Consider the following 24,897-nt stretch of genomic DNA (forward strand, 5'->3'; position numbering starts at 1 on the left):
TCCCTTCCATCTCTTTTCCTCCCCTGCAATTTTTTTCTTTTCTTTTCTTCTCTTTTTTATTTTAACAGTTTTATTCCCACCCCATACAATCCATTCTAAGTGTATACAATCAATAGCTTTTAGTACAATCACATAGTTATGCATTCATCACTACAGTCAATACGAGAACATTCTCATTTCTTTTGAAAAACAAACAAGCAAAAATCCCATAACCCTTATATCCCCCTATTATTGACATTCAGATTTGATATAGTGCCTATGTAACAATTAATGAAAGAATATTACAATGTTACTGTTAACTATAGCTCTTAGTTTGCATTAATTGTATTTTTTCCCATCCACCACCCTATTATTAACACTTTGTAATAGTGACGTACGTTTGTTCTAGTTCATGTAAGAACTTTGTTATATCTAAACAACTAATCACTGTTATCATCCACTCTAGGTTTCGCTAAGTTACACAGTCCCAGTTTTTATCCTCCAGCTTTCCATCTAGTGGCACACACAGCCCTAGCCTTCCTCTTTCAACTATATGTACACTCAGCTTTGTTACTTACACTTACAGTATTTTGCTACAATCATATAGTATCGTGTTATCCATTTCTGAACCTTTACAATCAACCTTATTAAACATTCTGTACTCCTTAAGCTTCAATTGTCCAATCTCTACCCTCTTTCTATCTCCTGATGACCTATGCTCTCAAATTTAACTCCCAGAGTTTGCTCATTATAGTTAGTTCATATTTGTGAGACCATACAGTATTTGTCCTTTTGTTTCTGGCTTATTTCATTTAACATAAAGTCCTCAAGGCTCTTCCACATCATTGCATGCATCACAATCTTATTTCTTCCTAAGCTACACAATATTCCATCATATGTATACACCACAATTTGCCCACCTACTCATCAGTCGATGGACACTTGGGCCACCTCCATCCTTTGCAATTGTGAATAATGTCACCACAAACATGTGTGTAAATGTCTATTTGTGTCTCTGCTTACAAGTTCTTCCAAGTATATATCTAGTAACTGGATTGCTGGATCATATGGGAATTTTACACTTAGCTTCCTGAGGAACCATCAACCTGCCTTTCAGAGCAGCTGCACCATTCTACATTCCCACCAACAGTGAGTAAGTGTACCTATTTCTCCACATCCTCTCTAGCACTTGTAGTTTTTTGTTGTTTTTTTAAAAAATAGTTTATTCACACACCATTCAATCCATCCTAAGTGTACAGTCAATGGCTCCTGATACAATCACATAATTATGCATGTTCACAACCACAGTCAATATGAGAACATTTCCATTTCTTCCAGAATAGAAAAAAAAATCCTATATTCCTTACATCTCTCTATTATTGACATTTAACTTTGGTACAGTGCCTTTGTTACAATTAATGAAAGGCTACTACAATGCTACTTTAACTATAGACTTAGTTTGCATTAATTCTATTTTTTCCCATATACTACCACATTATTAACACCTTGTAATAGTGACATACATTTGTTCCAGTTCATGTAAGAACTTTCTTATATATGTACAATTAACCCCCATCCACTCATTTTCTCTAAGTTATACATTTATAAAGGATAAAAGATTTTATCCTTTAGCTTTCTTTAGGTGATATACACTTCTCTTGCCATTTAACTATTGAAAATATGGGCCATCCATCACAGTTTCTCACAGTCTGTATTTTGAAGGTACTCTCCTGGTGTTAACATGTTCCTTGGTCCCCTGTATTTTTTGTAAATTAGTAGTTAGATCTAGAAGCTTGATCTGATTCAGGTTGGATGTTTGGGCAAGAATACTTTGTGTGCATTTGCATTTGGTTGTCTCTGGTTGTCTTTTTCTTTTTGATGTTAGCAGCCATTGATCTTCAAGGCCAAGATATTAATTCATTAGGGATTGCAAAATGGTGATTTTCTAATTTTATCTTTCCTTCTTCCCCTATTGAATGGAATATTTCAATAAGGAGAAATTTTCCCTCCCCTTATCAACTATTTGGTTATCCTGAGGAACAGTTCATATAGGAAAGGCAGATAAATACTAAATGCTTGATTCTTTCCTTCTACTTATCAACTTCTATTTGACTCCCTAGCATATTCCAAAGATTTGTTTTATTGAGGATGTTCTCCTGGTTTTTTAAAGTATCATCATGAACTCATGGATTTAAATATACTTGATGTGTTTCAATCCACTGCAGTTACTGGTGAATTTCACTTCACACTAGCTCCTGTGTTCTTTTGACATGACCCTATTAGTCTTCTATAGTTTCCCTGATTTCTAGCATGACAAGATGTTCTGGGTTCATCTTGTACATTTTCTGTCTCACACCTGGACTCTAGCTGTTCTCCAAGGAATTTCTCATTTTTTTTTCTTGTGACATAATTATTGGAAAGACTTCTACAAAGTATTCATTCAAGACAAATCACTGATGGGAAGACAAGTAGAAAAGAAGATATAGGTTCTTGAAGGATACTGACAAATATTCTAATTTTAAAGAAAAATTATTAAATGCAAAGCCCTTTGAAACATACAAAAATGGAGATTCTTTTTAAAGAAAAATTCAAACCCCTACAATTTACTGAATATATAATTTTCATTTAGACAAAAAATCGTCTTTTCCTGACAAAAATCTTTAAAGGCACCATGTTGTTATAATTCATAATTTACCAGTTATATTTTTTCTCTAAGGAATTTCAGATTTCTTGAACTGAATATATTAAGAAATCAGTTGCCTTCTTAAACAGCAATTTTTCTCTGAGTGTTTTAAGTTGAATGAAACAAAAACATTCTCTACCATGAAGCTACTAGTGTCCTTAATTACTCTTGTCAACAATCTGTAAAATATTTTCTGAAGAGAAAACTGAGAATCCCAAATTAATAATAATCAAGTAGAAATAACCTAAAAGAACAGCAAAAGAAGAAAGGAGAATAAGGGGAAGAACTAAAGAAAGAGATTGCATCATATGAAAAGCCCCATAAGTACTTAACCAAAAAGCACCCAAATAACTTCAGGAATTTCAAAGTGCATGAATGATTTATGAAAAGCTCAGACATGGTAAATTCATACCTCGAACATAAATTTGTATAAGTTAACATTTGTGGTAGGGAGAGAGTGTTTGATGTGTGGTTGACTGGAAACCAAATAAAGTTGAAAGGAAAATCTCAATGATAAAACTACCTGATCAAGAGTACCAATGGCTTCTTCCGAAGACTCATAATCTGAGAGTTTAATCAAAGCCTCAGCTTTCAAACAAAGACAAAGATTCTTCTGATGAAGACTTCCACCTGATGCACCAAGATTGTCAATGTTCTTCAGAGCTGACAAAATTAAAGACATATGAATGAAGACAATCATATTACTTCACCTTTTTTTCTTTTCAATAGTGACATATAAGTTAAAAATGCAGAAAGCATAAACTACCAAAACAATACACATTAATAATAATTCAAAGCTAAATATAAATTCTTCCCTGAACACTTTATGGAAAGATCTGATTTTCAAACAGAATTTTGTCTTCACATTTCATATAATAAGACTTATCCTGCAACACAGCAACAGTCATATCTGCTACATGATAAATGTTAGTCCTCAGCCAAAGTACACGTAACAAGCATGGTAACTTGAGGACACTGGAGGGGGAAGGAAGCTGAATTAGAATGGACAAGGGTGAACCATTTCTCAATTATGGTAAGTGACCAGCTGGGTCAGGAGCAGCAAACTACTTTTTGTGATTTTTTATCCCTACACCTCACCCCATCACATTCAAATAGGCTCCAAGATGCCTAATATTTCCCTTATCTCTATCAGAGAAATTAAGAACTTGTAAAGGTTCTAGGACACACCAGAAACTGCCATTTTCCAAAGACAGAGAACTTCTACCCAAGTCTGAACTGACTATCTCAAAATTCTAAGTGCAGGAAACCTGTGATAAATATTCACTGTCAGTTCACAAACGACATACGTGCAGACTTGGTATCTTTTAAACTCCTCAATAAGATTTAAGTTAGCCAACAATTTAGAGTAAAAAAATATAGCATCTGGGTTTTTCAAACCACTATCTTTCTCCCTTAACATTAAAACAAACAGGGTTGGCAACCCTTACGTGTAAACCCAAAAGATGTCAAGAATACCTTGATTGCATGATAGAATAGCTTCCTTAGGTCTATGCATTTTAACTTGGGCTTCTGCCAGATGAAACCATCCAGTTGTGCAAAGAGGGCTTTCCTTTAAACCTAAAAGCATAAAAACAATCACAAATCCATAGTTTCTTGACTATATAAATAAACGGTACCACCCTCTACTGCCTAAATCAGTCTCTTCCCTTCTCTCCATCCCTGATATGTTATTAGTCATAGTCATAATGACTCTACTCCATAATCCATTTCTCTCCAAATACATGTCTCCATCTCTACTACTACCACTTCAATTCAGACCTCCGTCATCTTTATCCCAGATCACTGCAAGTGCCTGCCAGTCACTCCAATTAATTCCCTACACTGGAGCCAGAATATTTCTAAAAATACCAGATTATGAAATCTACCTGCTTAAAAGCTTTCACTGGTTTCCCACTGCCCTTAAGATAATAAGGTGCAAACTCCTTTACAAGGTTTACAGGCTCCGCTCCAGCCTCATTTCTTGCCCATTCTTGTCCCCTTATTTCATCCTCAAATTTCACTGAACTATCTGCAATTCCCTGAACATCAGCTTTCCTCTCATTGCAGACTATTTCATAGGTTCTTCTCTGGGCTTGGAAAGGTCTACCCACCCCTTCATCCACCTGGCTGGCTTGTATTTATGATTCAAATATCAACTGGAATGCTGGTTCATCCAGAAACATACTTGACAAGACTAAGTTAAAACCTCCTAAGATACTCATAGAATTCTGGACTTTCCCTATATTAACATTTACCAGTCATATTAAAATTTGCCTGTTGGTCAATTAATTCTGCCCTGGTGGTACAGAAAAACTATGGAGAATCAACAGCTGATGTGGGCTTTGAAAGATACACACACAATAACAATGAAAGGTAAACAAATATGGGTATTTTACATATTTTAAAATAGAAATATTTGACTTGTAATGCTTTTCTCTGTACCAAGAAATAAAGGAATACACTTCAAAAACAGTGAAAACACAAACATATTCAAATAATAAAGGGGTATTATTATTCATATTTGCTTCAAAATGAAAAAAATATTTTAAATACTAAAACTATGCAGATTCTGTCATGTTATTTTTAAGTTTTTTTTAGTAGTTTCCAAACCTCATATAAAAATATTTTTAAAAGAAAACATTCCTCCGAGTGTTACACTGCCAATTTAACTCATCAAAAGCTGTCTACATTCTTCCTGTTGTTTTTGTTTTTGTTTCTCTTTTTGTTTTAACCTCTCTCTTAATTCATATAGCTAAAAGAAATGGAGTGAAATGGTTCAAGAAAGGAAAATCTGGTGCTTTCAGCAGGAAATCATACTGTCACCTACACTGAGCTAGAATACCTCATGGATTTTGAAAGGGAGTTCCTGGAAAAAGTTGCTTTGGACACAGTGTAATTTTATGTGACTCAGAGAATACTAGTGATGTTGGGAAGACAGTGAAGATGCAGACAGAGAAAGCACATGCTAAGCGCTATCTTAACTGTCAAACCAGGTAAAGGTCTACAAAACAAACTAGAAACTTCTCTACCTTTGGCTTCTATGGTAAGGTACTATAATTAAGAATCAATACAAATATAGCAAGGACAACTGCTTCTATCTAAAATAGATAGCCTTGTGAGAGAATAACAAAGTCAGGGTAGTAGCAATATCAGAATTTTTCCATTCCTCAGTGAGAATTCTACAGCTCATAGGCTGAAAAACCTACTTACTAAAGAAGTAAAACATTAGATATCTTAATATGCCCCAAAGGCTATGAGCTATCTTTGTTCCAATTATCTAGGCTACTGAATCAGAAAGTTTAAAAAACATGCTAGTATAACTGACAAATTAATAAAGATAGTATGTTTATCTCTAGAAAAGGTAAAATAGAAACAGGTATTATCCAAAATTCTTTTCAAGGAATCATCAATTCCTCATGCTTTAATATGGTGGCTTTCAGCAGATTTTTAAAGGTTTTCAAAGATTTCAGAATATGTTTTTAATATAATGTTACACATACTATTTTTCCCAAATAATAATAATCTTTACAAGTCTTACATTTAATTCAAATAAAAAGGATTTTATTATTCTGTTTAAGTCCATTTATAAAACTGGTACAGACAAACTCAACTAGAAGAATTTTATAAAGTCAGAAGTAATCAAAACCTAAAGACAATTTCAAGTGCATCTAGAAATAATTATTGCTCAAGTTAAACTCAATTTGAGAATCATGAAAAAAGGTATAAATATTAAAACCATAATAAATCAGTAATACGATTTTTAAAAATTGTTCTGGACCAGTAGTTCTCAATTGTGGTCCACAGACCAGTGTTGTCCCGGCTATATTAAGAATTCCCTTGAAAGCAGATTTAAAGAAATAAAGAAAAAATGTTTCCAACCCTTCCTCTAGTGATTCTGAGTCAACAGATCTGTGATTTGGTCCCAAATTATTCCTACAAATTGTTAGGTTTGGGAACCACTATTTTAAGCAACTATTTTTATATATAACTATTAAAATGTAAATAAATAAACTACCTATTATTATCTATTACATAAGACATCATACTCATGTACAGGGAACTCACCATCAAAATGAAAGTATTAGAACAAGAACTGTGATGCATGTATTTACTTCTCTTTTCTAAGACATATTCTTAACCATACTTTTAATTTCTCTATGTCATATCATGGTGATGTTGCAAATACCTTCAAATTGTTGTCTAGCTACTATAGTAAGAATAATAAACCTAAAATTTATTGAGCATTTGGTACCAGGCACTATATAAATATTATTTCATTCAATCCTAGCATCAACAGATTATAAGAAACAGATCACATTATTATATAACATTTAGGGATTCCGTATTATAATATAATGTAAACACTGAAATGCAGAGTCAAGAAATTAGTGAGTGGTAAAGGTGAAATTCAAACCTATACAGAATCCAGAGTAAGTACATTTTTCTCTTCCATCTTAGATCTGCATTCCTCAAAGAAAGCTCCAAAGATAAATGCCTACTGACTGAATAACAATTATATCTCATCTTACACGTCACACACTGTATGCTTACCTTCTGTTAGGTTCCTAACAGCATCTTCATACTTTCTGTCTTGCAATGCTTTAATGCCTAAGCCAATGAGACCTGGACCACTTTTTGAATCCATTTCTACTAGTCTGCAACAATACTGCTGTGCCTCATCAGTAAGATTTCCTGGAATTAAATGAAAAAGTCATTATCACACATAAAGTTTCTAAACGTCAAAACCTGTAACTTTAAATCTCAAAGGCTGTCTTCTACATTCCTCACCATATCCTTATTCTAGGGATTCAAAACTTAAATAGACCAGCAAATGTAGCAAAACATTAACATTTGATAAAAAATTGTTTGCTCCTTCAACTTAAATATTGGAAGTAGAAACTACTTTAGCCCACACTGAGCCTGAAGGCATACTCAAGGGTTTCAAACAAGAAACCTACTCATACTTGCAACTAGGCTAAGACACATAGTCCTGTGTGTCTAGTTCTCCCTTCCCTATTCAGCATTTACAATTTTGGTTGTTAATTGATGAAATCCTGTTAAACGACAGTATCTTCACCAATCTCTCTCCCTGGGCAAGCATGTACTGCTAGAGACGTGACAACCAAAATGACAGATCCAGTGGACTCTTCCCACATCTTAGAATAAAAAGGCTACTCATAAAGACAATGTATAAGAACTCAGACATATTCTTCTTAGTTTACAAGTTCAGCAGTACATTTTTGCATTCTTATAAAACTATGTTTTTCTACATAATGGTTGAGCTTATACAATAATCATCCACTGCCTACATTTATCTTCAAATTTATTTTTGGTAAAATAATTTAGTTTAGAAAACATTATCTATTTCATTATATTTACATTTTCTCCAATCTCTATCAATCAGGATTTCCATTCCCAGAAAGGCATAAAAACAAATGAAGGCTGTTTGCTGAACAGTTCATATAAACTGTGAATAACATTCACAACTTTAATAAATTATTTAATCACACTGGAAATTTCTTTAAAAAGTAATTAAGACAGACTACAACTTGAAGCAATAAATAGAGGGAACAAATAAAAATAATTTAACTAAAAAAAAGACCTGATTCTTTAGTATCTATATAAAAAATATACCCCCAAGCCAAATGTGGAACCACTTTCAGTCATGGATACCAAAGATAAATTCTTTGCATAATGTCAAATGTTTCAACTCTAGATAAACACCAATGCATACTTTATAAGTATTATTTTATAACAGATTTAGAAGTCCAAATTAGCAAAAAGAAAACTGAAGAATTCAATAATGGCTAAAGAATTAAAACTTTAATACTGCCTGGGGAAACATGAAAACAAATTGGAAGAAACACTACTTTGATTAGTAAACTAGTAAAAAGGGCACAAGCCTGCTACTACTATGCTTCCAAACATGAATTTCCTTCAGTTAGTATGTTCTCATTATCATTTCCATAGTTATGAATTCCAGGAATATGCATGCCTAGCTCCACACACCCTATACCCTACTAAGCAACCCAGTGTTTTTTTTCCCCCTTTCTACTGAATGCTATTGTCTAAATAGACATTGTCTAAACCAGGCATCAGAATCACCTGGAGGACTTGACAAAACACAGGATGCTGGCTCCCCCTCCCAAAGTTACTGATTCAGTAGCTCTGGTATGAGACCTGAAAATCTGCATTTCTTAGGTTCTTAGGTTATGCTGATGTTACTGGTCCAGAGATCATAGTTTCAGAACTAATATCATATACCACCCTTATCATTACTCTTCTATATATCCTGCCTTTTGTTGCCTTTGTAGCTAAGCGAGTAGGGACGAGCATGTTATCTTATACGTGGTAAATATTCAGTAAATAATTACTGTAATGATCCTTCAAAAATATCATCACGAACTGATACCCAAAAAGGCTTAGTATGTTAACAGGATATGGCTGAGAAGACTATGGAAGATTAAAAATCTTCATCACCCTTAAAAAATTGCTATTAAAATTGTACCTTTGATTTCTACCCATTTGAGTCAAAAGTCTCTGGTTCTATAGAAACATAATTCATGACAGACGCCTTTGGCAATATCAATTGCTCTTATTACAGAGAACAAATCTCAGATGAAAAGAGGAAAATCCAATCATGCATCTCTCCAATGGCCACCCAAACTTAGGTACATAAAAACCATAAACTGGAAAGAAAAATGTGGTTAAGTAAGTGAAAAGTTTCCAAAAGGCTGAGATGAACATCAACAACTTTTAAAACAAAGTAAACTTTTCTAACATATTCCCTTTGCTGTTGTCTGGGATCACAATTATAGAAAGAAAATGAAACTCTGGGAGACTGTGCTCATGTTTCGCCCTGGGTAACATATTCTCTACATATAACCAAATGGCACAGAGAAGTATTCTCTAGTATTCCCAAAAGCTACTGACAGCAATAAAAATAATACTGCTCCTGTGTTAGAGAGAGAGAGAGAGAGAGAGAGAGAGAGAGAATGGTCCAACATCAATCCCTAATACTCCTCTCCTCCATACTTATTCTTGTTGAGAATACTAGCAAAATAAACACAGTGTAGAATGAAAACAGGGAGAAAACAGACTTCATTGCTTGTGAATAGATCTTTTAACTTGCGGATGATGAATGCTAAAACCCCAAAGGTAAAGGATGTCGTGAAAAGGTCCAGGGAAGGTGCTAAGTAATACCTAAGGAAATCTGTTTCCTAAAGTTCAGCACAAATAATAGGAAATAACTAATTTATTTTCTAAAATCCCAAAGAAACCGATCAATACTATAAAATTTTTCTTTTAAGTAAATCTAGCTTGGGAAAAAAAAAAAAAAAACAGCATGTACAGTTTTATGGCACTCATTTCTTTATTTTCACCTGGATTTTCTAGAGCACAAAATCTTAAAGAAGCTATTTCTGCTTGGAGTTGAAAAACCAAGCTTTCTTATCCTCCCCCATTTCAGCAGTAATGCAAAATAAAATAAATCAAAAAGGTCATTTAGCATGAAATAACATTTCATCAGATGACAACTGTGAATGCTATTCACTACTTGTTATGAGAAACTTTACAAATTGAGTCATTATGAAAATGAATCTTCAAGTCTCAACATGCACAATGGGACAAAGAATGAAATATATTTGTCCCCATTGGAAGAGAACTCAGTGATTAATGCTTTGAAGTAGAAAATTCTGCAGATTCTAAAGTACTTTGGGAAGGTCAGTCTGTAGAGACATCAAAAATTTTCAGAAGTTCTTAATACACAGAAAGAGAAGCAATGAAAAATAAAAAAGAAATTATTCAGTATAGCTTCTCACTGTCCTGCATAAACTACTAAACTTCCACTCCCAGAATAATGTCTAACCTTAGATGGTCCCTAAGCCTAAACTGCTCCATTCCACAAATACCTGCAACCAACTATCAGAAGAGGAAGAACTTTTCCTAGGTTGCCACTATGTATAAGTAACTACCTACCCACTCCCCTTTGCCATCATAGAGATCTCCCTTTCTTTCATTTCTGCAAAGTACCCATCCCAAACCTTTTTTGAGAATGATTTTTTTTCACTTAAACTAACATACTCTAATCAACTGGCATAATCCTTTAACTCTTTATTACAGCACGTAGTCAACTACTGAATTTATATGCAAAACTCTGCAGACACTATTTCTTGATCCTATCCTCTTCTATTATTTTGTAGGCTTCTTAGAATATATGGGTCATGTTTACCGAATGAATCCACATTATAGCCATATATACAAATTTTGAGAAAGCCTTCAGTCAGTCCTCAAAAAGAAATTTCGAAGTATCCTCCTACGCCATTTGGCATGAGAGAAGGCCGAGAATGAAAGAATGGTACACATCGTTAATGACTGAACAGGAATAGAGAGAAAAGAGTGAACCCCAGCCATAAATCTCTCAACAGCCATTGCATTAGCACAAGGTTGGACGGAAGAGTATCAGAGGCCATACACTAAAGAAAATCAGCCCACTTATTTTTGGAGCACACTGGGTCTCATAGTTAAAATATGAAGAAACTGGGCAATTTTGGAACTTAGCTTCCTATAAGAGAAAAAAAACCCAAAGCACAAAAATGCATAAGCATGTCCCTTGTGTTCCAAGTCTCCTAACATGATCAAAACTATTTTTTCTTTGTTTTAACCAAGCTGCTGGCCTTACTCCTTGAGTGCCCTCCTGCCCGCTCCTTCCCCCACCATGGTTATCTTGACTCATCTTGCAGCTCTGGGAATGCAGAGAAAAACAACTCATAACTTGCTATTCCAAGTTACTGACCTCACACCCAAACTCCCCTTCCCATCTTTCACCAAATTGTTTTCTGGTACTTTTACACTACCCTTGCCCTGACAATTAAATGCAATCAATTCTCTGTCTTCCAGCAGAGTTGAGTTCTCTCTCTCCCCTTCTGTGGTAGCTATAAATGAAGTCATCCTTGCCTGTTTAACATTGTCTGGTGCACTTTCTCTTTGACACATGCCTCATACTTCTCGACCTCAACGCAACATTCATGATGTTAAATAGCCCCTTTTCTTCTTGAAACTCTCCTGCCAGGACAATATTATTGTGATTCTTCTCTTGCCCTTCTAAAAGCTTACTATCCCCCTTTGCATGCATCACTTCCTCCTCCTATACTTTAAATGCAGTCACTGAAGTGCCTGTTTGCTTTCCTTTTATATTTGCTAACCATTTCTTCATAATGTTTTCCCATAACTGCGATCTTATTTCTGATTCAGTCACTGATTAAAAAAAAAGATCGTCTTCAAGGATGGTTCAACATACAAAACTCAATATAAAACACTACATTCATAGAATGAAGGGAAAAAAAACACATAATCATCTCAATTGACAAAGAGAAAGCATTTAACAAAAACCAATACCCTTTCATGATAAAAACACTCAGGAAACTAGGAATAGAAGGAACCACCTCAATATGATAAAGGCATTCAGGAAGAACTCACAACTAACATCATACTCAGTGGTGAAAAACTGAAAGCTTTCCCCCTAAGATTCGGGATAAGACAAGGATGCCTGCTTTCACCACTGCTTTTTAACACTGTACTGGAAGTTTAATGAAATAAAATAAATCTTGACAGAAAAAGAAATAAAAGAAATCTAGATTGGAAAGGGAGAATGTAAAACTACACAAAGAATACACACACACAAAACTACTAGAGCTAGTAAACAAATTCAGCAAAGTTGCAAGGTACAAGATTAACAAACAAAAACCAGTTCTCCCTCTTAAACCAGCAATGAACAATCCAAAAAGGAAATTAAGAAACCAATTCCATTTACCATAGCATCAAAAAGAATAAAATACATAGGAATAAATTTAACCAAGGAGACGAAAGACTTCTACACTGAAAACTACAAACAAAGCATAGCTGAAAGAAATTACAGACCTAAATAAATGGAAAGACATCCTGTGTTCACAGATGGGAAGATTTAATATTGTTAAGATGTCAATACTAGCCAAAGCAATCTACAATTCAGTGCAGTTCTTATCAAAGTTTTTGCAGAAATGGAAAATGTGATTGTCAAATTCATAGGGATTCCAGGAGCCCCAAATAGTCCAAACAATCTTTAAAAGAGAAAACAAAGTTGGAGAATTCACACTTCCCAATTTCAAAACTTAATACAAAGCTACAGTAATCAAAATAACTGCGGTGCTGGCATAAGGATAGACACATAGACCAATGGAATAGAACTGACAGTCCAGAAATAAACTCTCACATTTATAGTGAAATGATTTCTGACAAGGATGCCAAGACCATCATGTGGCAAAAAATAGTCTCTTCAACAAATGGGACTGGGATAACTGGACATCCACATGGAAAAATACAAAGTTGGACCCTCAACTCACACAATATACAAAAATTAACTCCAAGTGAATTAGTGACCTGAAGGTAAAACTAAAACAATAAAGTTCTTAGAAGAAAATATAGGGGTAAATCTCAACAACCTTGGATTTGGCAATGGATTCTTAGATATGACACCAAAAGCAAAAGCAATGAAAGGAAAAAAAAAAAGACAAATTTGATTTCATCAAAATTTAAAACTTTTGTGCAAAGGACGTTATCAAGAAAGCAAAAAGACAAACCTATAGAATGGGTGAAAATTTTTGCAAATTACATCTGATAAAAGACTTGTATCCAGAATATATTAAAAAAAACTCTTACAACTAGACAACAAAAAGACAAACAACCCAATTAAGAAACAGACAAAAGGACTTGAATTAATATTTCTCCAAGGAAGATATTCAGTGGTCAACAAGCAACATTACTAGTCATTAGGGAAATATGAATCAAAACTACTATGAGGTATCACTTCACACCTACTAGGACAGCCGGAATAAAAACAACAACAACAAAATAAAACAAAGGAAAACAACAAGTGCTGGCAAGGATGTGGAGAAATTGAAACCCTCATATACTGCTGACAGGAATGTAAAATGGTTCAGCCACTGTGGAAAATAGTTTGGTGGTCCCTCAAAAACTTAAGCATAGAATTATCATATGACCCAGCAATTCCACTCCCAGGTATATAGCCCAAAGAACTGAAAACAGGTACTCAAACAAGTATACATATATACGTGTTCATAGCAGCACTATTCACAATACCAAGTAGGTGAAATACAGCCCAAATGTCCATCAATGGATAAAGAGATGCGGTATATCCATACAATGGAATATGATTCAGCCATAAAAAGGAAATGAAGTACTGACACATGCTACAGTGTGGATGAACTTCAAAAACATTAGGCTAAGTGAAAGAAACCAGACACAAAAGGTCACCTATTCTATTATTCATGTATATGAAATATCCAGAAAGGTAAATCCATAGACACAGAATGCAGATCAGTGGTTGTCAGAGTCGGTGGGCGGGGGGGGGAGAGGAGGAGAGAACAGGGAGCAATTCCTTAATGGGTATGGGGTTTCCTTCTGAAGAGATGAAAATGCTTTGTAGAGGTGGTGGCTGTACAACATTGTTAATGTACTGAATGTCACTGAATTATTCACTTTAAAATGGTCAATTTTAAGTTTTCCAAATATTACATCAATTAAAAAAAATAATAAAAGACAGTCTTAACAAAGGCCTCCTAATCTGACAATTCTGCTCAATTTGTCAAGGTGGACCATAATAATCTCCTTCCTGAAATACTCTTTCCTTGCCTTCCGTGTTGCTTGCCATCAAACTTCTCCACCTTTCTCTCTGACCTCTCCACTTCTTTGTCCCCTATTTTCTTCCTTCTTCTTCTTCTTCCCTTCCCTTAAAGTCAACCAGCACTGCCCAAGGTACACTTCTCAGCCTTTTGCCCTTAAGTCCTTCCCTGAAGTCTTCCACTGCACTTCTCTTTCACCTACATGCAAATGATTTCCAAACCTAGTATTGATCTCTTATTTGCAAACAGCTGATGGGCATTATCTTTTTGAATATGTATTAATGCCTCCTCTCAGCAACTTAATTTCCATACAAACCATCATTACATAGTGTGTCAACTTTTAAATTTAAAATTGATTTCTATCTCCGTTTACCTTTATAAGAAACTGATTTCTCTCTCCTTTTTTTTATGTTCATCTGTTACTTTCAATCATCACTACCATTACTCTAGTTCATTCACTCCTAGTCTTACTTTGTCTATCCAGTCTAGAAATACAATTTATCCTAAACATTACGTTAGTTTAAGACTTTATTCTCCATAAACTGACTTGTTACAATACTTTTTTTTTTTTTTTGGCTTTTATAAAAGGGGGTTTCTTTGGTTACACAGTTACAGTCTTAAGGCCATAAGGTGTCCTTAAGAAGGTACAAAGGGTACCTTCACTGGAGAAAGGCCATTGGCATCTGGAAAACCTCTGTTAGGTGGGAAGGCACATGGCTGGCGTCTGCTTGCATTTTTTTTTTTTTTTTTTTTTTTTTTTTTTAATTTTCATTTTATTGAGATATATTCACATACCATGCAGTCATACAAAACAAATCGTACATTCGATTGTTCACAGTACCATTACATAGTTGTACATTCATCACCTAAATCAATCCCTGACACCTTCATTAGCACACACACAAAAATAACAAGAATAATAATTAAAGTGAAAAAGAGCAATTGAAGTAAAAAAGAACACTGGGTACCTTTGTCTGTTTGTTTGTTTGTTTCCTTCCCCTATTTTTCTACTCATTCATCCATAAACTAGACAAAGTGGAGTGTGGTTCTTATGGCTTTCCCAATCTCATTGTCACCCCTCATAAGCTACATTTTTATACAACTGTCTTCGAGATTCATGGATTCTGGGTTGTAGTTTGATAGTTTCAGGTATCCACCACCAGCTACCACAATTCTTTAGAACCTAAAAAGGGTTGTCTAAAGTGTGCGTAAGAGTGCCCACCAGAGTGACCTCTCGGCTCCTTTTGGAATCTCTCTACCACTGAAGCTTATTTCATTTCCTTTCACATCCCCCTTTTGGTCAAGAAGATGTTCTCCGTCCCACGATGCCAGGTCTACATTCCTCCCCGGGAGTCATATTCCACGTTGCCAGGGAGATACACTCCCCTGGGTGTCTGATCCCACGTAGGGGGGAGGGCAGTGATTTCACCTTTCAAGATGGCTTAGCTAGAGAGAGAGGGCCACATCTGAGCAACAAAGAGGCATTCGGGAGGAGGCTCTTAGGCACAATTATAGGGAGGCCTAGCCTCTCCTTTGCAGCAACCATCTTCCCAAGGGAAAAAACCTATGGTAGAGGGCTCAACCCATCAAACCACCAGTCCCCTATGTCTCTGGACATGTTAGCAACCATCGAGGTGGGGTAGACCAATACCCCTGCATTCTCCACAGGCTCCTCACGGGGGCACTACATATTTTTTTCCTTGTTTTTCTTTTTTTTTTTTTTAACTATCCTTTCTTTTTTAAATCAACTGTATGAAAAAAAATTAAAAAAAAAAAAAAACATACAATAAAAGAACATTTCAAAGGGACCATAACAAGGGAGTAAGAAAAAGACACCTAACCTAAGATAACTTCTTTACTTCCAACCTGTTCCTACTTTACCCCAAGAAAGTTACCTAATATAGCAACATTTCTGTGAACTTGTTCCTACTATATCCATCAGAAATTAACAGACCATAGTCATTCCTGGGCATCCCCAGAACGTTAAATACCTTATCTGTTCTTCTTAGATTACTGTTCCCCCTTCCTTAATTGCTCTCTATTGCTAGTTCCCCTACATTCTACATTATAAACCATTTGTTTTACATTTTTCAAAGTTCACATTACTGGTAGCATACAATATTTCTCTTTTTGTGCCTGGCTTATTTCGCTCAGCATTATGTCTTCAAGGTTCATCCATGTTGTCATATGTTTTACGAGAGCCTTCCTTCTTACTGCCGTGTAGTATTCCATTGTGTGTATATACCACATTTTATTTATCCACTCATCTGTTGAAGGACATTTGGGTTGTTTCCATCTCTTGGCAATTGTGAATAATGCTGCTATGAACATTGGTGTACAGACATCTGTTCGTGTCACTGCTTTCCGATCTTCCAGGTATATACCAAGAAGTGCAATGGCTGGATCGAACGGTAACTCTATATCTAGTTTTCTAAGGAACTGCCAGACTGACTTCCAGAGTGGCTGAACCATTATACAGTCCCACCAACAATGAATAAGAGTTCCAATTTCTCCACATCCCCTCCAGCATTTGTAGTTTCCTGTTTGTTTAATGGCAGCCTTTCTAATCGGTATTAGATGGTATCTCATTGTGGTCTTAATTTGCATGTCTCTAATAGCTAGTGAAGCTGAACATTTTTTCATGTGTTTCTTGGCCATTTGTATTTCCTCTTCAGAGAACTGTCTTTTCATATCTTTTGCCCATTTTATAATTGGGCTGTCTGTACTACTGTCATTGAGTTGTAGGATTTCTTTATATATGCAAGATATCAGTCTTTTGTCAGATACATGGTTTCCAAAAATTTTTTCCCATTGAGTTGGCTGCCTCTTTACCTTTTTGAGAAATTCCTTTGAGGTGCAGAAACTTCTAAGCTTGAGGAGTTCCCATTTATCTATTTTCTCTTTTGTTGCTTGTGCTTTGGGTGTAAAGTCTAGGAAGTGGCCGCCTAATACGAGGTCTTGAAGATGTTTTCCTACATTATCTTCTAGGAGTTTTATGGTACTTTCTTTTATATTGAGATCTTTCGTCCATTTTGAGTTAATTTTTGTGTAGGGTGTGAGGTAGGGGTCCTCTTTCCTTCTTTTGGATATGGATATCCAACTCTCCCAGCCCCATTTGTTGAAAAGACCATTATGACTCAGTTCAGTGACTTTGGGGGCCTTATCAAAGATCAGTCGGCCATAGATCTGAGGGTCTATCTCTGAATTCTCAATTCGATTCCATTGATCTATATGTCTATCTTTGTGCCAGTACCATGCTGTTTTGACAACCGTGGCTTTATAATAAGCTTCAAAGTCAGGGAGTGTAAGTCCTCCCACTTCGTTTTTCTTTTTAGAGTGTCTTTAGCAATTCGAGGCATCTTCCCTTTCCAAATAAATTTGATAACTAGCTTTTCCAAGTCTGCAAAGTAGGTTGTTGGAATTTGATTGGGATTGCATTGAATCTGTAGATGAGTTTGGGTAGAATTGACATCTTAGTGACATTTAGCCTTCTTATCCATGAACATGGAATATTTTTCCATCTTTTAAGATCCCCTTCTATTTCTTTTAGTAGAGTTGTGTAGTTTTCTTTGTATAGGTCTTTTACATCTTTGGTTAAGTTTATTCCTAGGTACTTGATTTTTTTAGTTGCTATTGAAAATGGTATCTTTTTCTTGAGTGTCTCTTCAGTTTGTTCATTTCTAGCATATAGAAACATTACTGACTTATGTGCATTAATCTTGTATCCCGCTACTTTGCTAAATTTGTTTATTAGCTCTAGTAGATGTATCGTCGATTTCTCAGGATTTTCCAGATATAAGATCATATCATCTGCAAACAATGACAGTTTTACTTCTTCTTTTCCAATTTGGATACCTTTTATTTCTTTGTCTTGCCGGATTGCCCTGGCTAGCACTTCCAGCACAATGTTGAATAACACTGGTGACAGCGGGCATCCTTGTCTTGCTCCTGATATTAGAGGGAAGGCTTTCAGTCTCTCACCATTGAGTACTATGCTGGCTGTGGGTTTTTCATATATGCTCTTTATCATATTGAGGAAGTTTCCTTCAATTCCCTACCTTTTAAAGTGTTTTTATCAAAACAGATGTTGGATTTTGTCAAATGCTTTTTCAGCATCTATTGAGATGATCATTTGATTTTTCCCTTTCGACTTGTTAATGTGTTGTAATACATTGATTGATTTTCTTATGTTGAACCATCCTTGCATGCCTGGAATGAACCCCACTTGGTCATGGTGTATGATTTTTTAATGTGCCTGTGGATTCCATTTGCAAGTATTTTGTTGAGGATTTTTGCATCTATATTTATTAGGGAGATTGGCCGGTAGTTTTCCTTTTTGTAGCATCTTTGCCTGGTTTTCGTATTAGACTGATGTTAGCTTCATAAATGAGTTAGGTAGTGTTCCATTTTCTTCAATGTTTTGAAAGAGTTTCAGTAAGATTGGTGTCAGTTCTTTCTGGAAAGTTTGGTAGAATTCCCCTGTGAAGCCATCTGGCCCTGGGCATTTATTTGTGGGAAGATTTTTGATGACTGATTGGATCTCTTTGCTTGTGATGGGTTGGTTGAGGTCTTCTATTTCTTCTCTGGTCAGTCTAGGTTGTTCATATGTTTCCAGGAAATTGTCCATTTCCTCTACATTATCCAGTTTGTTGCCATACAGTTGTTCATAGTATCGTCTTATAATTTTTTAATTTCTTCAGGATCTGCAGTTATGTCACCTTTTTCATTCATTATTTTGTTTATATGGGTCTTCTCTCTTTTTGATTTTGTCAGTCTAGCTAGGGGCTTCTCAATCTTGTTGATCTTCTCAAAGAACCAACTTTTGGTGATATTTATCCTCTCTATTGTTTTTTTGTTCTCTATGTCATTTATTTCTGCTTTAATCCTTGTTATTTCTTTTCTTCTACTTGGTTTAGGATTGGTTTGCTGTTCATTTTCTAGCTTCTTCAGTTGATCCATTAGTTCTTTATTTTGGCTCTTTCTTCCTTTTTAATATATGCGTTTAGTGCTATAAATTTCCCCCTTAGCACTGCTTTTGCTGCATCCCATAGGTTTTGGTATGTTGTGTTCTCATTTTCATTCGTCTCTATATATTTAGCAATTTCTCTTGCTATTTCTTCTTTAACCCACTGATTGTTTAGGAGTGCATTGTTTAACCTCCAGGTATTTGTGAATTTTTAAGTCTCTGATGGTTATTGACTTCTAATTGTATTCCATTGTGGTCAGAGAATGTGCTTTGAATAATTTCAACCTTTTTAAATTTGTTGAGGCTTGTTTTATGTCCCAGCATATGATCTATTCTGGAGAAAGTTCCGTGAGCACTAGAAAAGTATGTGTATCCTGGTGATTTGGGATGTAATGTCCTGTATATGTCTGTTAAATCTAATTCATTTATCAGATTGTTTAGGTTTTCAATTTCCTGATTGGTCTTCTGTCTGGTTGATCTATCTATAGGATGAGAGTGATGTGTTGAGTCTCCCACAATTATGTGGAAAACATCAGCTGCTTCCTTTAGTTTTGCAGTGTTTCTCTCATGTATTTGTGGCACCTTGATTGGTGTGCATACACATTTACGATTGTTATTTCTTCTTGTTGAATTGCCCCTTTTATTAGTATGTAGTGGCCTTCTTTGTCTCTCAAAACATCCCTGCATTTAAAGTCTATTTTATCTGAGATTAATATTGCTACACCTGCTTTCTTTTGGGTGTAGCTTGCATGAATATTTTTTTCCATCTTTGTGGAAATTTCTTTCTTGTGTCCCTGTGTCTAAGATGAGTCTCTTGTATGCAACATATTGATGGTTCATTTTTTTTGATCCATTCTGTAAATCTGTATCTTTTAATTGGGGAGTTTAATCCATTTACATTCAACGTTATAACCGTGAAGGCATTTCTTGAATCAGCCATCTTATCCTTTGGTTTATGTTTGTCATATTTTTTCCCTCTCTCTATTAATACCCTTAATTGTACCCATACTGAATCTCTTTAGTACTGAGACTTTCTCCAAGTCTCTCTGTCCTTTCTTTGTTTCTCTGTCTTTAGGGCTCCCTTTAGTATCTCCAGTAGGGCAGGTCTCTTGTTAGCAAATTCTCTCAGCATTTGTTTGTCTGCGAAAAATTTAAGCTCTCCCTCAAATTTGAAGGAGAGCTTTGCTGGATAAATTATTCTTGGCTGGAAATTTTTCTCACTCAGAATTTTAAATATATCGTGCCACTGCCTTCTCGCCTCCATGGTGGCTGCTGAGTAGTCGCTACTTAGTCTTACGCTGTTTCCTTTGTATGTGGTGAATTGCTTTTCTCTTGCTGCTTTCAGAACTTGCTCCTTCTCTTCCATGTTTGACAGTGTGATCTGAGTATGTCTCGGAGTGGGTTTATTTGGATTTATTCTATTTGGAGTTCGCTGAGCATTTATGATTTGTGTATTTATGTTGCTAAGAAGATTTGGGAAGTTTCCCCCAACAATTTCTTTGAATACTCTTCCTAGACCTTTACCCTTTTCTTCCCCTTCTGGAACACCAATGAGTCTTATATTCGGACGTTTTATGTTATCTATCATATCCCTGAGGTCTGTTTCGATTTTTTCAATTTTTTCCCCATTCTTTCCTTTATGCTTTCATTTTCCATTCTGTCATCTTCCAGGTCACTGATTCGTTGTTCAACTTCCTCTAGTCTTGTACTATGAGTATCCAGAATCTTTTTAATTTGGTCAACACTTTCTTTAATTTCAATAAGATCATCTATTTTTTTATTTAGTCTTGCAATGTCTTCTTTATGCTCTTCTAGGGCCTTCTTGATACCCTTTGTATCCCGTACTATGGTCTCATTGTTCATCTTTAGTTCTTTGAGTAGCTGCTCTAGGTGCTGTGTCTCTTCTGATCTTTGATTTGGGCTTCGGTTGTCCATATCATCTGGTTTTTTCATATGCTTTATAATTTTCTGTTGTTTTTGGCCTCTTGGCATTTGCTGAACTTGATAGGGTTCTTTTAGGATTTGTAGACCAATTGAAGTCCTTATCTCTAATTTATCAGATCTACAGCTTCGTGGAGTACACCTTCTCTAACTAACCAGCAGGTGGCGTCCACGAGCCACCTGTTCTTCAGAAGCCAGTTCTCCCCTGCTTAGCCTTTGTGGTGAGTGGGGGAGTGAGTCTTGTGGGGTCCAATTGGTGTACCAAGCTTGCGTGTGTAGTTGGTTTTGCCCGCCCTGTATATGGGGCAAGTTTCTGGGCAGTCAGGGAGGAGGGGTGGCTCTAACAATCAAATCTCCCTGGTGATCCTGGAGTTTTAAAGCTGCTGCAATAATCTAATCCTTCAGTTCAGTCCTGCCACAGTTTGTCTCTGCCACTGACCCACAAGTCCTTGGTATTGGTGTATGGCTCCTGAGACTTGTGAGTGGGCCCCACTTCCAGGCTGTGCACCCCCTGGTCCTCTGTTGAGGGATGACTGTGCTATGTCACAGGTGAGTACCCCCCCAGGGCGGTTCTGGGCTGCTGGGCTGTGTAGGGAGGCTCCCAGTCTGCTGAAATGATGGCTGAATGGGGCTTTGTTAATTCACACTGCTCCACCTTCCCAACTCTGGGACAATCAGCTGAGGTTGCAGGGAAGGCTAATGTCCACGCCCAGTTTTGTGGTGTGTGCCTGTTATTTGAAGTGCTTCCGTCACACTGGGTTGTGTGGGGCAGCTCTGGGCTATGGGGCTGGCGATGGGCAGGAGTGTTTCCTGTCCACCAGGATGATGGCTGTGAGCGGACACCCCCCTTTTCTTGGGAAGTTGTGGTGTTCAGTGAATTTTCTCAGCCACTGGATTATTGCCTTTTGTCTCAGAGCTCTCTTAGTTCTGCTCTTGTCTTGACCTGCCCAGATTGCAAGTCTTTGAAGCTTTCTGTATTGAGCTTCTTAGAGTAATTGTTTTAGAAAAAGAAAAAAGGTTTAAAAAAAAAAAAAAATGGCCCTCCTCAGAGATCTAAAGGGTTATTGAAATGCTAAGAGACAAAGCAATTAGGGCCATTAAGAAAAGGTCCACAGGGCAGAGAGATCAGCTTTTCTTCGGGATTTGCATATGCGCCTTAGGGCCTGAGCTCTGCCCTTCCCCTTTCTATGTTCACCAGAACTCCAAAAAAATCCTCCGCTTTTATTTTGGAGTGTTTTCGTGTGTGTTTTTTTCTATGCCTGTTTCCTCTCTGCTGGGCTGGCTGCTCTCAGATTCTCTGGTATCTGGTCTCAGTCTATCTATGGTTGGAGTCTGGATCAGTAGAATGAGTTTCTGATAAGGGCTGCCACTGCAGTTCTCCCTTCTCCTTCCTGGAGCTGACAGCCCCTCCTCCCACGGGACTGAGCCAGGCAGGGTGGGGCGCGGGTCCCCTGGCCGCAAAAACTACAGATTTCGCTGATCTCAGCAGTTCCACGTTTTCATGAGTGTTGTATGAAGTATGCCCAAAGTCAGATTGCTCTGTGGTGTCCAGTCCATGCAGTTCCTGGCTTTCTACCTACTTTCCTGGAGGAGTAACTAAAACATACAGCTCACCAGTCCGCCATCTTGCCTACAATACTTTTTATGTCTTCTTTCCCTATGCTAGTGAAATGTGCTCTTACAAGTGTATCTTCGCTAACTTCTCACCAAAAAATTCCAGGACTGAAGGTAGCAGCAATTTTTACTTTTGATACAAGAAACCAAGAAAACAAAAAAAGTATAAAAGTCAGACTTGCAAGGGAAAATTAAAGTGGGAGAGCTGAGATAGTTAAGTGCAATGATCCCCAACCCATGTCCCTACCAACAGTTACCTCTAGCAGTTGTCTCAACCACTTTTCTACGCTAACACATGGCATGGTCATTCACAAACAAATCACCCCCATGTGTATACTATTCATTTATCAGTAAAGTAGGAAAAATTACATGGACTAGTGAAACTGTAGTAATTTTAAATTGCTACCACACTGGTGCCAGAACTGTTATTTCTATTTCAGTGACAACTTCTATGACCTTTGTTCACCTCTGATGAACAGAACAGAGGTAGGAGTGATTCAAATTATTTTTAAAACAACCTAAACATCCCCTCTATGTGGGACATGACTCCCAGGGGAGCGAATTCCCCTGGCAACATGGGACACAACTCCCAGGAATGAGTCTGGCCCTAGCATCAAGGGACTGAGAGTGCCTTTGACCAAAAGGAAGAAAGAAAGGTAACAAATAAGGTTTCAGTGGCTAAGAGATTCAAATAGAGTTGAGAGGCTATCCTGGAGGTTACTCTTATGCAAGCTCCAGTGAGATATTACAAATGGCCACAGTATGCCAAGCCCAAATCAACACATACCTGGGTACCTAACTGAGACTCTAAAAGTTTCATTCTCTAGAGAACCTAAGATGGCAGCTAGAAGAGACAGGGCAAAAAAGCACTTCCATGTAAAATACTAGATAAAAGCCAGAAAGTGACCCAGAACACCAGTTCCAGCGATGCACCAGCTGGACAAGGTCTGCTAAATCCACAGGGACTGTGCACTTGGTGAAACCGGGAGTCTGCATTCTGAAACGAGTGAGTAAGCCTGTTGAATATCCGGCAGCCACGCTACGCTGTGGGGAAACTGTGGGTTGGTGCTTGGAGGAGTACTGGTTCTTTTTTTAAAAACCCAAAAGCAGCTGCAGATACGGCAGCAAGAACCGCACAGTGAAACGTGGCAGGAATGGGCTGTGCGAATGCCTCAATATCTGGCATTGACAACAGCCTTTCGCGCACCCGCCGCTAACTGTCTCAAAGCAAGGCAGGCAGAGGTAAGCCAAAAGTGGAAAATAACCACACTCCTTGCAGCAATCTTCCCAGTGGGCTGGGAATGCTCCTGCCCAGCACCAGAGCCACAGCCCAGAGCTGCGCTAAAAAACCCAGTGGGACGGGAAGTGTTTCCAGCAACACGCACACATGCCACAATATCAGGCGTGGACAATAGCATTTCACACATCCACAGCTAATTGTCCTGGAGCTGAGAAGGCAGAGCTGTGCGAAAAGGGGGAAATTAACACACCCCATACAGCCATCCTTACAGTAGGCTGGGAATGCCTCTACACGGCCCAGCAGCCCAGAACTTCCCTTGAGGGATGGTGTGCACTTGTGACATAGCACAACCTTCCCTCAGCAGAGGCCCCAGAAGGGCACGGCTTGGAAGAGGGACCCAGTCGGAAATCCCAGGGTCCATATGCCAATACCAAGGACTTATGGGTTACCAGCAGAGACAATCTGTGGCGAGACTGAAATGAAGGTTTACACTCTTGCAACAGCCTTAAATCTCCAGGAACACCTGGGAGGTTTGATTGTTAAAGCTGCCCACCCTCCCTAACTGCTCAGACACACATCCCACATTCAGGGTGGACAGCACCAACAACACACCCAAACTTAGTGCACCAATTGGACCCCACAAGAATCAGACTCCCACACACCACAAAGACAAAGTTGGGGAGAACTGACTTGAGGGGAATAGTTGACTCACAGGTGCCATCTGCTGGTTAGTTAGAGAACGTGTACTCCACCAGCTGTAGATCTGACAAATTAGAGAATTACTCCTTGAATAATC

At 37.2% G+C, this 24,897-nt stretch overlaps 1 protein-coding gene across 2 annotated transcripts in view; it reads right to left on the reverse strand.

Annotated features, from left to right (window-relative positions):
• TTC37 (tetratricopeptide repeat domain 37) overlaps positions 1-24,897 on the reverse strand; it is a 91,296-nt gene that overhangs the window by 63,112 nt on the left and 3,287 nt on the right. For both annotated transcript variants that reach the window (XM_037801290.1, XM_037801289.1), the window contains exons 2-4: positions 7,214-7,357; positions 4,139-4,240; positions 3,186-3,325 (exon numbers count right to left, since the gene is read on the reverse strand). In XM_037801290.1, the coding sequence (XP_037657218.1) occupies positions 3,186-3,325; positions 4,139-4,240; positions 7,214-7,307 (336 nt within the window). In that variant the 5' untranslated portion in view covers positions 7,308-7,357. The remainder of the gene's footprint in view (positions 1-3,185; positions 3,326-4,138; positions 4,241-7,213; positions 7,358-24,897) is intronic.

Source organism: Choloepus didactylus, chromosome 13 (assembly GCF_015220235.1).
Source record: "Choloepus didactylus isolate mChoDid1 chromosome 13, mChoDid1.pri, whole genome shotgun sequence".
Lineage (NCBI taxonomy): Eukaryota > Metazoa > Chordata > Mammalia > Pilosa > Megalonychidae > Choloepus > Choloepus didactylus.